The 15,582-nt window shown below is 35.4% G+C and overlaps 2 protein-coding genes across 3 annotated transcripts; both read left to right on the forward strand.

The window, feature by feature from the left end:
• Positions 1-291: 291 nt before the first annotated feature.
• LOC132645852 (ras-related protein RABH1b) lies at positions 292-6,074 on the forward strand. The gene is made up of 6 exons (XM_060363089.1): positions 292-694; positions 1,719-1,789; positions 2,298-2,386; positions 2,521-2,632; positions 5,171-5,261; positions 5,633-6,074. Exons 1-6 carry the CDS (start codon positions 578-580, stop codon positions 5,777-5,779), a joined length of 627 nt encoding a protein of 208 aa, XP_060219072.1. The 5' UTR covers positions 292-577; the 3' UTR covers positions 5,780-6,074.
• Positions 6,075-8,300: 2,226 nt separating this feature from the next.
• On the forward strand, positions 8,301-10,854 carry LOC132645851 (probable purine permease 11). 2 transcript variants are annotated; one of them, XM_060363087.1, is made up of 2 exons: positions 8,301-8,568; positions 9,591-10,854. In XM_060363087.1, exons 1-2 carry the CDS (start codon positions 8,562-8,564, stop codon positions 10,688-10,690), a joined length of 1,107 nt encoding a protein of 368 aa, XP_060219070.1. In that variant the 5' UTR covers positions 8,301-8,561; the 3' UTR covers positions 10,691-10,854. The 2 variants fall into 2 exon arrangements, with proteins under 2 accessions (XP_060219070.1, XP_060219071.1); XM_060363088.1 differs by having other exon boundaries at positions 9,594-10,854.
• Positions 10,855-15,582: the final 4,728 nt, after the last annotated feature.

Consider the following 15,582-nt stretch of genomic DNA (forward strand, 5'->3'; position numbering starts at 1 on the left):
CAAAATTTATAGTGTTAGCTTGTGTGAGTTTAGAATTTATCAAGAACAAACTTTCTATCTTCTCAAAATAGGGGTAAGATTTGCTGCTTGTGTGTGTTACATCCTTTTTTTTTTTTTTTTTTGCAATGGCTTGTAAGATATTTACGCAACTTGGAAAAAAGAAAAAAGGCACAGAAAATAGAAAAGAGAAGAACACGAAATACAGCAAAAAGGAAGAAAGAAATTTCTTATTATTATATATAGGCCAGCTTGACGGCCTGTAGAGCACATGTAAGGCAAGTCAGGTTGCTAACGCAGCGGATTTTTTTTAAAGATTTATGAGATCCAGCAAATCACCATAATGCCATGTGCTCATTCAAGTTACAAAATGCAGAGTCCGTGTTTCGGCGAAACCCAAACCCCTCTTAAAAAACACCCCTCACGCGCTACGCACTCTTCCAATACAAACACACAAACACTTAATTTCTCTCGCTAAGCCTACACTCCCCTTTGCTGATCATTTTCCGGCGAGATCTCTGATACTCTTGTCGGAAAATCCTGATCGGATCCGCCACGTTAGACCAAAAGATCCGATTAGATGGCTCCGGTTTCGGCTCTTGCTAAGTATAAGCTTGTCTTCTTAGGAGATCAATCCGTCGGCAAGACCAGTATTATCACCCGATTCATGTATGATAAATTCGATAACACCTATCAGGTATACTGCTTTCTTAATTCGTTTACCTTTTCTTTCTGCCGATCTGTTTGTTCGTTTTGCTACATAAGGACTTACTAGTAATTTGTCGAGATCGTCATCTGTAAAGCACATCTATTGGCACTTGTATGTATAATTTGTTCGATGTGTGCATCAATGCATACGATAATAGATATTTCACAATGCATTGTTGGTCATATTATTTGCTTAGAGTAGAATACATTATTTGAAGACTATATGTCAGTTTTCTGTTTGCGAATTTTAGGTTGATCTCTGGAAGCTGGTTGCCTTAATAACTGATAAATTTTTAAAGCATTTAGGACACTCGTGATATACAATTAGTAAAAGTGTAGGTTTTCTCATTAAGAAAAGGAATAGAGAAAATGGGCATAAGTAGTGGCTTATTATCATGCGTCTCCTCACTCTCTAATAACCCGAAAAAACTGCTCTCCTTGAACATTGTTGACAAGATAATCCACAGGTGACAGGACCTTCTGGGGAGTGTTATGTATGTAAATGAGTTACATCAAATAATGCCTGAAAAACCAGCTCTCCATAGGGATTAGTCTCACGAAGATACAGTTAGAATGTATTCTCTAATCTGAACTTAATATTTTAAGTTCGACCAACGTAGATTCAGAAATTTATTATAAATTCTCAAATCTTTCTTTCCCTCCTTTTTTCTGGATAAAGTGTTTGATGTTTCCTTTACTGTGGCTGACTGTTTTGTTTGGTCTGAAGTAAATGATTCACTTTATCTTGTGATTTGCTGACTTTTAGACAAATGATTAAAACAAGCCTCAATTCCCATGCCTTGATGGAATAGGATTCCTATGTGTCTTTTTGACCGTGAAACTGCTTTTAATCTAGACTCTAGTCCTTGCTTCCCCTCTTCTAGGGAAGTATTTCCATTTGAAGGAACAACTCCCTCTTCTCTTCCAAATTTTAGCCGTTTTCCTTTTTTATTTATTTTCAAAGTAGAAGTTATGTTATCAGGTATCCTCATATTATTGAATTTTTTGTTCAGGCTACAATTGGTATTGACTTCCTGTCAAAGACTATGTACCTTGAAGATCGTACAGTACGATTGCAGCTATGGTAAGATATACTTCTTGATGAGCCAATGCCTGCTGTGATGAGCATAAACGCTGTTTTAACAATATTCTTAGTACTTTACATTTGTGAATGTTGTTAAGGAGGCATTCGAGGTAAGACAAGTAACAGTAAAATGTTATGCCTTGACTTACCCTATTTCATGAAAAAGTGATGTAGCTAGCCTTTATATGGGTGTAACATATATCAGGACGACAATTGGTCAGTTCTTATATTGTGCTAAAACGGGTTTTTTAGTTATGTTTTTCCTCTATGCCTTCCAGTTGGATTATGAGTAATTATTAAACTTCTAGCCATATTATGAAAATGCCCCGGCCTGACAAAGACATTCTTATGAAACCAGTTCATGGTATCAAAATTTTCTGTGACATGTTTTCACTAATTCGGAAAAAAATTCATGCCAGGATTCTTGTTTGGTTCATTTGATGCTGGATGTAGCATTATTTTACATTTTGAAGTGCTCTAAAATTTGCCTTTTCATGATACACTTCAGGGATACTGCAGGTCAAGAGAGATTTAGGAGTCTGATACCAAGCTATATTAGGGACTCCTCTGTTGCTGTCATTGTGTATGATGTTGCAAGTATGTCACTATTCAATACTGTGCAGTTTTTTTCTGATCATACTCGGTTTATCTTTTATCCTTGCTTGGAGAAGAATTACTTCAACGACATATCCCTTGCTAAAGTGACACTGTACTTTTCTTGTTGGTTCCAGGCAGGCAGTCCTTCTTAAACACTTCAAAGTGGATTGAGGAGGTTCGAACTGAGAGGGGCAGTGACGTTATTATTGTCCTTGTTGGTAACAAAACTGATCTTGTTGAGAAGAGGTAGTGTTAATTTTTTCATTCTTGTTTTCCTTTACGCAATGTGTGAGAGTTAGAGAAGCTTTTTTTTTTTTTTTTTTTTGGAGATGTGATGTGGAATCTTCACCTTCCTTTTTGTCCTCTTAGCTCATCTCATTCAATTTTGTGGTCTTATCTTCCTGCATTTTGGTTATGTTATGTCAAGGTCTCTACTAACAGAATTCCTTGATGGTTAACACCCCCACTTTTACCCCCTTAAAAAGGTGGTGATATCCAGATATTATGTAAAAGATGAAAATAGAAGGGGATTGAGAATCATATTGATGTCAAACATCATCCTGTTCACCAGTTATTTGCATTCAAGTAACTGAGAGCTCTAAATTTTATTTTTGAAGATGTTAAAGTAAACTGAGAGCTCTAAAATCTAAATTGTTAAAAGTTGAATAATTTGAAATGGATTCTACATTATGTACTAATTGTTTGTTATGCATTTTCGGAGTAGAGGACAAACTATTATGACTGGACAGCTGCTGTTATATTTATCACTACTGCTGGATTTTTATGTTTTAGCAACTCTCCTGCCAAATACCAGAACCTATGCTTCTGAATGGGGCTACAACAACAACAGCCCAGTGAAATCCCACATCTTGGGGTCTGGGGAGGGTATAATGTACGCAGACCTTACTCCTACCAAGGTAGGATGGCTGTTTCCGAGAGACCCTCGGCTCAAATACCAGAACCTATGCTTCTGAATGGGGCTAAACACGGCAAATATAGGAACAATGTTATCAAAGGCAAAAAGCAAAAAAAGTTGTATCCTTTTTGGAGCTTTAAGCGCAAAGTGCAAATAAAGTGAGGCTTTAACGAAGAAAGACACAAATGAAGAAAAAAAACATATTTCATTTAAGGATAATAGCTGTAAACACAAGCAACTACTATATGACAAAGGAATTTAAAAAAAAAAAATACAATATTAAGTGATATAGTTCTTTTTTCGCGGTCTCTTCAAGGTAGAGCCTATAGGTGATGACAGATGCCTTAGCTTCTTGATGCTTGAAATGAAGCGTCAGCTTAGCGAGGCGACTTACTCGGCCTGTTTGAACATAACTTGAGAGTTTAAGGGGGCCTCAGGCGAGCCTTTGACATTATTGTATAAAAAGTTGGATAAATATATGTGGGGAAAAATTTAAAGGGTTCGAAATGACTAGTATTTGGTTGTAGATTCGACGTATCATGGAAGCATCTAAGTTTGAAAATGTCATGGCCAGCTTTGAATAGTAGGGTCTTGATGTTGTAATTCTTGTACAGTAAACATGTGGGCTTTAAGCCACAGAAACCGTGCTTGAAGTTCTTGACCATCCCCTTCTTTTATCTGAAGGAGACTTGAAGATATCTTATTATTGCATAACCCATAGCCTAGTTGAATATAATTGTCGTTGCATTCATGTGTTCTTTTTGCTTGGATATCCAACATTTTTTCCTTAAGCTTACAAAACCTATCTAGATATGAATTGACATTGTCGAACTGAAAAACGTAGGGTCTCGATATATTCTTTGGTCGCAGAACTAGCTCAAAGGAAATATCAAGAAATGAGCTATGATTTCCATTTACAAATGCTCAGTTCATTTAAAAGTGCTTGAAACTTGTGTAATATAGCGACTGAACTGAGCTGCTAGTTTTCTTTATTTAGCTACACATCTTTACTTACAGTATGAATCCTGTCAACACTTATCCTTTAATAGTGATTAAGATTTAGTTTATTCAGCCATATCAGGAACTATGAAGTATGAAGCTCTTGACTAAGCTGGGGTGGAAAACTATTAGGGTAGATGAGATTCTTATTTTCCGCTGGTGCTCTGGATCTTATTCAGGCTTTAGTTGTTGGGATGCCCTAGTTTGGTCTGGGTTGTACTGTTGACCAGCAGAAGTGAGTTGACATTTATGTGATTGTTTGACTAGCTACCTGTATGGGTGCTTTCGGAAACTCTTCGTCTTCAATGAGTTTGTTTTAGTTATCGTTAGTTCATGATCATTCAGTATGTTATAATTGCTGAATAGGAATGTAGTTTAAGCTTTGTCTGATCTAAATAGAAAGTTCCTTAGTAATGCACCGGGGCTCAAGTATTAGGATTTGTAACCTTTTCACCTATCTTGTTCAGTAATAGAGGTAATCTGCATTTCCTCATGGAGTGATAAAGTAACTGCCACTTTCTTGATCTGTGCTACAAGTTCCATTCTGTGGAAGAAATGGTAGAGATTTATAGGGAACGAGTAGCGTGGCTCTGTGCCCCAGGAATGGTTAAATATTTGCTACAAGTTCCATTCTATGTGGAAGAAATGGTAGAGATTTATAGGGAACAAGTAGTCTGTGGCTCTGTGCCCCAGGAATGGTTAAATGTTAGTGAGCTTTGTGTTGTGCTATCTACAACTGGAGTACTGTGTTGTTATGGTTATTCTTATAATTACTATACCTATGAACCTATCAAATAAAAAAAATAAAAAATTACTATACCTATGACATATAATTCTTTTGCATTCTTTGGTCCTGTGGAAAATTGCAGGCAAGTCTCAATTGAGGAAGGAGAAGCGAAAGCTCGCGAACTAAATGTGATGTTTATTGAAACCAGTGCGAAAGCTGGATTCAATATTAAAGTAAGTGATGTTAGTTTTATAATTTGCTTCAATAAAATGTGAGGAAGTCTTATCTTTCGTATGGAAGATAACAATCTGCATCATTTGTGCTGTCATGCGAGAAAATCAGTGCTTTGAGCATGCTTTGTGGGTCGAGCTCGTCGCACGGGGCTTGCCTAGTGCATTTTGTCTCTCATGTGTGATTTGTTGGCTATTACACTGGAGTAGGGTTTACCCTGTACGCACCCGAAGGGTAGCGGCTGCGGGTTCCCTTTTATTTAAAAAAAAAAAAAAAGAACATCAGTGCTCTGATGTTACTGAGTTATTGTTCTCAACTGCTTTTCTTGCACCCACTTGCTATTTTGTTGCTGATGCATATTCAACTCTTGCAGCCTCTTTTTAGGAAAATTGCGGCAGCTTTGCCAGGAATGGAGACACTATCTTCAGCTAAGCAAGAAGACATGGTTGATGTCAACCTCAAGTCAAGCAACACAAATGCATCCCAATCACAGGCACAATCAGGAGGATGTGCTTGTTAATTTTATGGTTTGCAATTCTATAGTTTTCGACTCAGTTCTTTTATTTTGTTTTCGACAACAGTTATTGTCTGTAAAGTTCTTCGTTGACAACCGTAAAATTTGAATTTTTTGTTTTTGTTAAAGTTGGACACAGGAGCTTGTCATCCTAGCTGAGTAAGACGTAGTATGTGTGACTTATTTGTATCAGTCTCTAGACCTATGCTATTTAGCAGCCCCCTTATGGAACAAGTCTTCTAAGAGCATGTTATCAGCTGATTCATTGCAATTCTGTAATCGGAAATTTTGGTTGGCCGTTCTTGAGCGAGTAATGGCTGAATGTGAGGAACTTTATTTTGTGTCTCACACAATTGATACAAGCTGTGTGAGTTTTTATTTTCTTTTACAAAAAATTAGTTGAGCCAAAATTTTACCTTTTTCTGTCCGCAATTTCTGAAACAAAAAGAATCTCACACAATCTGTGTTGCTATACACTATTGGTTTCGATACATGTTTCAGTAAGTCTTTTCAAACCTTGTCTGGAAATTTGTGTATGTTAAGATAAATGGTACAAAAACGGCACTCTAGTTAGACCATAGTGCACAATTTCAATATGTTTCTTCGGGTTATCAATGAATGATCAGCTCGTGTTAACAATCTTTCATTAAAAGCATGTCAAATGACATAAATGCTTTTAAAGAAAGGCTTCTTGTAAGATAAATAAAAATTTATGATGGTATGATATAGTATGAAATCTGTATAAGTTAATTTCTTCAATCTGATTATTTCTTTTTTTCTTTTCACCTGTGTGTATAAACACTAATCAGTGAAAGTATGTGTTACTATCAATTTCTTATAACATTCTATCATTATTCGTTAATTATATATCACTCAAGGTTCTGATTTTGTGATCAATGAAGGGAGAGGAATATCATGAGGTTCTAGGATCAAGTTTAGAAAAGAAATACATATACATGGAAGGTGACAAGTATTCGATAAAATAATTGAGTTGGGTGTAAGCTGTCGCCCAAACACCTTGACCAAAAAAATTAGATTCTTGTATAACTACTCTTTGTACCAAATGTCGCTTTACACCATATCAGCCATTAGTCCCAATTTTTATTTTTTTTGCACAGATTGTCCTTTAAACGCGCTGCTCTTTAATTTTTGTCCCTCAAATTGCTGGTCTTTAATTTTTCCCCTTTGTCTTAAAAAGTGGTCGAAAATACTTCGAGGTTCTGGGTTTGAACCCCGGCTCGGTAAAAAAAAATAATAATAAAAAATTACAAGGCTAGGTTTCGCGAAAGTTAGGCCTTATACGACCTAATTTCGTTACTTTTTTTTTTTTTTGCGCGGATTGCCCTTCATTTGGGGTGGTCTGTAATTTTTGTCCTTCAAATTGGTGGTCTTTAAGTTTTGCTCTTCGCCTAATATCCTGAGATTGTGGGTTCGAACCCCAGCTCAATAAAAAAAAAATCGCAAGGCAGAATTTCGCAAATCTATCCTTAAGGCAGAATTTGTATGGGTAGAAATTTGCAAATTCTGCCCATGTATAAATTCTGCCTGAAGGGCAAAAGTTAAAGACCGCCATTTTGAGGGGCAAAAATTAAAGACCACCCCAACGAAGGGCAATCCTGCAAATTGCCCATTTTTTTATGTTATAGTTTCAAGATAGGCCTTATCCGCCTAACTGTAGTTTTATGCCTAAGGCCTAGTTATGCTGTAGTTTCAAGTTAGGCCTTATTAGGCATAACTCCTGTAATTTTAAATTATGCCTAAGGCAAAAATTATGCAGGCCGAGGGGTAAAGTTATGCCTTAAGACATAATTTGCCTTACGAATATATATATATTTTTTACTCTGCTGGGATTCTATAAAAGTTAGGCCTTACCTTTTGTTCGAACAAGCCTAATTTTTCTATGAAACTCTGCCCTGCGATTTTTTTTTATTGAACCGGGATTTGAACCTAAAACATCGGAGTATTTTAAGCGAAAAGACAAAATTAAAGACCAGCAATTTGAGGGACAAAAAATAAAGACCACCCCCGAATAACGACAATCGTGCAAATTGGCCGTCCTAATTGACAGACATTACAATTTTTCGCTATGATTGCCCTTCAAAGGCACTGGTCTTTAATTTTTGCCTTTAAAAAATATTCAAAACTTTAGGATATTTTCAATCACCTTTTTAAAAAGGAGTAAAAATTAAAGACCGACGCAATTTGAGGGACAAAAATTATAGACCACCCCCAAAGAAGGACAATCGTGCAAATTGCCCCAGACATTACGCAACACGAACCCTTCTCATACCTTTCGGTCTTTCACCTTTTAGATGGTGAATCTAATCACTTTTATCCAATCCAATTAAAAAGTACGTACACCACTTTCTTGGCTTTCTTCAAGTCAAACATATATACAAAAAAACTATGTTCTCATTTATTCGTCACGGGTCTCTCAAATAATTGTCCCCACGTTTCACCTTCCAATTGGTGAATACCCAGGCACCGCCAATTTCAATCGTCATCAGTTTTCTACTTTTTTCCCATTCATTTTCGTTTGATGACCCTTCGAAATATGCCTTCAATTTCCAACGTTCTTTTTATTTTTTCTTACGTAATATTTAAGGGGTAGTTTTTGGGGGGGTGTAGTAGTAAATTCAGCTATCCTCTTTCCATCTAACTCTCTCCTTTAAATTTGGATTCGGTTACTACATTTGTATAATTGTATTTTATTGAAGTTCCGTTCTTCTCACTGACTTTAAGGCTGCTATTGTGGCCGCTTGACCAATTTTTTTCCTTCTTTTCCACCATGACAGGTCATCCCTTTCTCCTTTTATCTGTATTTTTACATAAATACATGTGATATTCCTATTCATTTTTTGTTTATATTTTGTGGGATTTCGTTTATTTATGGTCATTGGGTTGTTTCAAATGGAAAAAGGGATTCTTGGGGTTTCTGTGGCTTGATTTTCTGGTTTCTTTCTGATCACTATGTTGTTGAGTTATTAGTATTGTGGGTTGTGTTTGGATAAGGGGATTAATTGGATTCATCTTTGCTGTTTCCATGCGGATGGATTTTTGTTTCCCTTATTATGAATAAAGAATAAGTAAACACATAAAAAAGGTCAAACGGTTCAATATATACTGTATATACATAAAAATAATAATTTTAACTAGGTATAAACAGTGTAATTTTCTGTTGATAAACCCCTGCGCCCTGATATCATCCATAAATTTGAGAAAAAAGTGTAAATCTTTTTCTTGATCAAACCGTAAATTTAGAAAGAAGAAATGATAAAGTATATCTTTTTTTTCCCCATTGTGTCAAGTATATGAGTTAGTTGTTACATTTTCAGCTCTGAGTTATTGTTGCTTCATACACTTCAAGTTACTGTGGGGTAAGCTTTATTTTCTCTCTCTCTTTTCTTGGTGAAGAATTAAAGTTTAGCTGAAGTAACCAGCACTGCCAATGAAATTGATCCATATTAGTCCACAGAGTCCTCACATCTTTTGCAAACCTAAGAAATTTAAGAAAAGGTTGGAATACTTCTGTTTGGTAATGAGACATAGTAGTAGTTGTTGTTCTTGGATTACTTCTCAATAATTGTCCCTGAATAGCTGTCTGTGCTTGTTAAAGATTTTTTTATTTTTTTTTGGCACAAAGTAACTATGAATTTGAGGTATATTAGTTTGAGGTATCTAGATATGTGATATTAGAGGAGACAGGACAAGTGGCTTTATAACCTCTCTTGCATTGTGCCTTTGATAACTTCATTGGTTGTGTTCTTTGTATTTGGTGATACCAAACTCAGTATGTTTATGATTGTTGTTGTAACAGCAGATAATCAGCAACCAATTTTGCGAAAAGATAGTACCTCAAATGCGCAGCATCCGCTGGCGAAGCTGAACCGTCTGCACTTTTGGCTTCTGGTGGCACTTAACATTTTTTTCCTTCTCGTTGGTCAAGCTGCTGCTGTAATTTTGGGAAGATTTTACTATGAGAAGGGTGGAAATAGTAAATGGATGGCCACCGTCATCCAGACAGCTGCTTTTCCAATTCTTTTCATTCCTTACTTTTTCATTTCTTCTCCTCAAAATCATTCAGAAGGCTCCACTCGATCTTCTATCATCACGGTTAGCATAATCTATTTCGTAATTGGTGCACTGGTTGCCGGAGACAACATGTTGTATTCCATCGGACTATTGTATCTCTCTGCTTCTACTTATTCCCTTATTTGTGCAACTCAATTGGTTTTCAGTGCAGTCCTTTCTTTCTTCCTGAACCATCAAAAGTTCACAGCATTGATTATGAATTCTGTGGTCGTGCTCTCTTTATCTGCTTCTCTTCTTGCTGTTAACGACGATTCTGATAAGCCTGTGGGCGTAACTAAGTCGAAATATGTCATTGGATTTCTAGCTACTCTTGCCGCTTCAGCTATGTACGCTCTCTTGCTTTCCCTTATGCAGCTTTCGTTCCAAAAGGTTCTAAAGAAAGAAACGTTTTCTGTGGTTCTGGAGATGCAAATATACACAGCACTTGTAGCCACCGGGGTCTCTATAGTGGGTCTCTTTGCTAGCGGAGAATGGAAGACTTTGCAAGGGGAAATGGGTAGTTTTACTGCTGGAAAACTTGCATATGTGATGACTCTGGTTTGGACAGCTATAGCTTGGCAGATTTGCTCAGTTGGGGTTGTAGGTTTGGTTTTTGTGGTGTCTTCATTGTTCTCTAATGTTATTAGTACGCTTTCCTTGGCGATCACCCCTATTGCTGCTGTGGTAATCCTCCATGACAAGATGAACGGTGTGAAAATAATCGCCATGCTGATGGCCATTTGGGGCTTCTGTACTTACATATACCAGAATTATGTCGATGATCTTAAGGCAAGAAATGCACCAAGTGCTGTTGATGATGCTCCACGCCAGTCAAGATCTTGCTGAAGTCTTAGGGCCAGGCAAGTGCATAGACTGAATTGTTAGAGTTCCTGGCACTCATAGCTAAAATTCTTTAAATACTTGTTTGTAGTTAGGAATTTTGCTCTATTTGGAATTATCATTTATCAATGCCTGTTAATAGCAATGACAATTTAGTAGCAAATTCTTGATTTTCATGTCATTAAAAGCATGAGCCGTTTCAGGGATAGAAGAGGTTTGATTAGCATAATTTGAATATGAGGTCAAAGCGTTCAAAAGTTCCTGGTAAAAATATTGTATTTTTGATATTTGTAGTAGCACTCAACAGAAGCCTAACAAGCAGATTGCAATTTTCAAAAGGCATAAAGAAAGGTACTACTTGTCAGGATTGTTGTAGTCCTGTGGACATAAAATAAATAATCAATAAAAAGCGTGTATCACCTCTAATATTTTTTTTTTTAATATCATCTCTAATAAGCTAAAGCGATTTACACAGTTCAGGCTCATTGCCACATCAATAAAAACATAATGGGTCCACGAAAATGATTTAGGACCGTATGTGAAGGGGCGTATTTTGCAGATACAACAAACAAACAAACAAACGTGGCTCCTGCCATTTTAGTTTTGAATTTTCAGATGAAGTGGTTTACACGATCCAACTATGATCACGTCTTAGCTCTATCAAGGCTATGAAGTGTTTATACAATCAACTATGATCACATATTAACTATATTAAGGCAAAGTCCCGAATCACAGTTATAAACAATTAGATTTCTTGTCCACTGAAGTTATAAAACAATCAGATTTAAGTAAAAACAATGAATGAACTACATTTGTTGGAAAACTATATGAATCATTACAACTACATAAGGAGAGACAAAAAAAATCAATAGGTGATAGTATATGAAATTTTATCGTCCTGACATCTTTTATGAAATTAAGGCAAACAGTACTTATCCTCCATTGCAAACTGGAATATACCCATATCAAATAAGCAGATTCTATACCACTTTGCATTCTTGATTAATTTACAATTATCAAATCTAGCACGAAAAGAAAAACATCACACTAAATCAAAGAAGAAACAAAATGGAAAATGACGATTACGCCACCAACCTGGAATTCTTTTTGCTATCTAATCTAATTGATTTTTCCAATTTTATTCTACAAAGTTAATTGTAATGTGAGATTCAACTTGGGCTAAGACAAAATTTCAATAATTTTATTTCAGTCTTCTTATCGCACTATCTATTTAAACGAAAGCAGCACAAAATAAAGCTTTGATTTTGACTGATACTCTTGAAAAACAGCCAGATTGCCGTGGTGCTATTGACCACCCCTCATTATGAGAATATTTTTCCTTCGAGATATTCCTTTTTACTTCATTGACGCATTTTAGTTATAAAAAGAAAAACGACAAATATAATATTGGAATATATTCCAAGTCAGTACTTCACAAGATATTTTGACACTTAGGACTAATTTATTTGCGGTTAATGGAGATCTGAATCTTAATCATTCAGATTCAACCAATTAAGTTATTTTTAGGGTCTGAATTTTAATTATTCAGATTCAGCCCATTAAGTACATTTGTTTTGTTTCCTTATAAAACCTCTTAATGGATCTGAATAGATCTGAATAAATCAGATATGTAAAAGAGTCTTGTTTCATTCAGACTCATTAAATTAATACAGTTGAGATCTGAATAAATCAGATTTGTAAGAGAGTCTTGGCCTCATTTGTTTGCATTTACTGGAGGTCTGAATCTGAATGGTTCAGACCTTAAGTCATTAAGTGCATTTGTTTGCATTAAGATCTAAGCACTTATTGAGTCTGAATAGGTCTTAATCATTAAGATCTTGAACCAAGTCTTAATATCATTAAGAGGTATTTTTGTATGAAACTTTTTTATCACAGGCTCCAACCCCAACCCCAACCCCAACCCTTTACCTCAACCCCACCCCTACCCACTTTCCACTCCCACCCCACCTATCCACCTCAACCCCACCCCACCACCCACCCTCCACTCCAACCCCCCACTCCCCACCACCAACCCCTACCCCACAACACCCACCCCCACCTCCCACCACCAACCCCACGCCCCACGCCCCACCAACCCCACCCCACCCCAACCACCCACTCACCCCTCCACCCCCACTCACCGTCCACCACGACAACAAAACATTTCCACCATTACTAGTGAACATAAATGTTTCATTTTTTTTATAAAATAATATTTTATTTTATTAAATTTATATTTCTTTGCTACTATTTAGTTACTTTTTAATTTGAATTGTATATTTATTATGTTTAAATAAATACATTATGCACATTCAGATAGTGAAAAATAAACAGTCTTAATGATTCAGTGTTCAGATCTAGAGAGAACATCTTAATCATTCAGATGTGCATTCAGATTCAGACGTCTTAATCTTAATTAAAACAAATGAGGCCTTATTCCATTCAGACTCATTAAATTAATACGGTTGTTCACCTTTCACGCCTCTTTCTTCTCTTCTCAGCCTTTCACGCCTTTCTTCTTTTCTCGGCACAAATTTCCTCTTGAACTGATGGACTTTCATAATCACTACAAGTATATTGTATACTTAGTATTTTCTACATTCACAATATGTTTGGGTGTATAGATGTCTATCAATCTACTGCCTAGTATTGAGGTTTTTTGATAATATGTATTATACCATTCTGTAGTTCTAGTTGAGAAACTCAAACCCATAGGAAAAGATTAACGCACCAATCACAACAAGCAGGTCCTTTTCTATGTGATTGTGGCATTTTGTGGTACTCTTTTTAATTGGGTCTGTACTATTAAAGCAGAGCAGGAATGTTTTATAGCAAGTCTCGAGAAAGTTTTGATCTTTTTAAGAAAAGAAATATCTTTGAACTGCGAAGTTTTGAAAATTTGCTGGAAATTTTATGAGTTTTGTGCTCAATTTTGAAGTTTTACAGAGTTGAATTAACTGTTGAAATTATGTTGAAGTTCGTTTTTTCATCTTAAGTAGAGAAGGGTTCTGTGTTTTTCTCATCTGGGTAAGAATTCTTGAAATTTTGTCAGCTTAGTTCTTGGTAACTTTGAAAAATTATCCACTACTTTTTAAAATTGTAAGTGAACAAAGATTTTATTTAGCTGCATGATTTTTTTTATTTAAAAGATTAAGTTATGTTGAATTCAAAAAAAAAATCATGTTATCTTGTTACAGTAGTTTTTATATGGTATATAAATTTTAGTTTGCATTTCAGATGGTCTAAATTTTTTTATCAAATATAAATATTCAAAATATTATTTTCTATTAAAAAATATAAATTATTATGCTGCAATGAGATTTTTATACTGTAATATTTTATTGATATAGTGTAATTTCGCGTGCACATTCAGATATTGAAAACAAACAATCTTAATGATTCAGTGTTCAGATTTAGAAACCACATCTCAATATTCAGATTTACATTCAGATCTAGACATCTAGATCTTAATGCACATACTAATATTCAAATGTGTATTTAGATTCAGACGTCTTAATCTTAATAAAAATAAATGAGATCTTAGTAAGGAGCTAAATTATTGCAGACGAATAAAAAGGAAATAACCAAATTGGTACATCTCTCTGTTTGGATATAGGAGGAAGAGGGAAAGAGAAAGTGTACCATCAAGGAGTGTGGTGATCCATCTAAAAGGGCTGCTTCAGAATGACAGAAAATTATTTTCGGGCTTGTTAGAGAAGTGCTCAAGAGCAGTTCATTTCATGTAAAATTCTTTAGATAACCATCTTTCCATAGTGAATCTCATTGATTTCGTTTGGCACAGGAATATAATTAAAGGGTAGCCCGGCGCACAAAGCATTCATTGATTTCGTACGGCACGGGAATATAAGTAAAGGGCAGCCCGGCGCACAAAGCACTCGGTATTAGCAAGGTTCAAGAAGGGTCGCACCCAAGGGATGTGATGTAGACAACCTAAGTATAGAAATATAAGTAAGGAGTATATATTATAGTTTATAGCTTCTTAGTCAGTAGCAAAATCATTTGCTAAGTTTAGACTACGTAAACAAGGGACACGAATTAGGGTACAAGGTTAGTTAGTACTTGTTACTTATCCTTGCATATTGATGGTCGTAGTATTACTCTCGTAGGTCTCTGTCTTTAATAGTAGTTTGTCATGCCTTGCTATACTGCTTTGGATTCCTTTTTTTTTTTTTATACTATATCGTCCTATTATCTTGTGTTATTACTGTTTATTATTAATGATGTTTTTTAACCTCTCCTTAAGTTGGGGGTTTATCGGAAACAGCCTCCCTGCTCGTCAAAAGATTGGGGTAAGGTCTGCGTACATTCTACCCTCCCCAAACCTCACCTGGTAAGATTATACTAGGTACTAGTTACGGAAGGCCCGTGCTCAGCCCGGGCCCAAACTCAAAATATAGAATTAGAAATTTCCATTAAATAAGTATAATGTGTCACATTTTCTACTGCATAATTAATTTAACGTATTTGCAGGTTAATGATATCTTGTTGATAATTTTTAAAATTATTAAAATTCTTCGTCACACAATTAGATGATTTGAATGAAAATTTTATTTAAGTAAAAAAATTAGCAAATCTCAAAGGGACACGGTGATTCGACATCCTACTAACATAATAAAGATAAAGTGTAATAAATACAACTTGTGAAGCTCATAAATCAAAAAATAGTTTTGTATTTTTGTGAATTTGTAAGCGTGTGATTTTATTCATAGATAAAAATCAATTTGTTTTGATATTTCTAGATTTTCGCTTGTTATTTTGAGTCAAGTGTTTATGCTAGTTAAATGTGATTTTTAACCTTAGTTTTAGATGAAATTCAAGAAATAACTTATATTTATTAAATGAACCTCAAGAATCAATAAAATTGTATTCTTCATATA

The sequence above is a fragment of the Lycium barbarum genome, chromosome 6, assembly GCF_019175385.1.
Source record: "Lycium barbarum isolate Lr01 chromosome 6, ASM1917538v2, whole genome shotgun sequence".
Lineage (NCBI taxonomy): Eukaryota > Viridiplantae > Streptophyta > Magnoliopsida > Solanales > Solanaceae > Lycium > Lycium barbarum.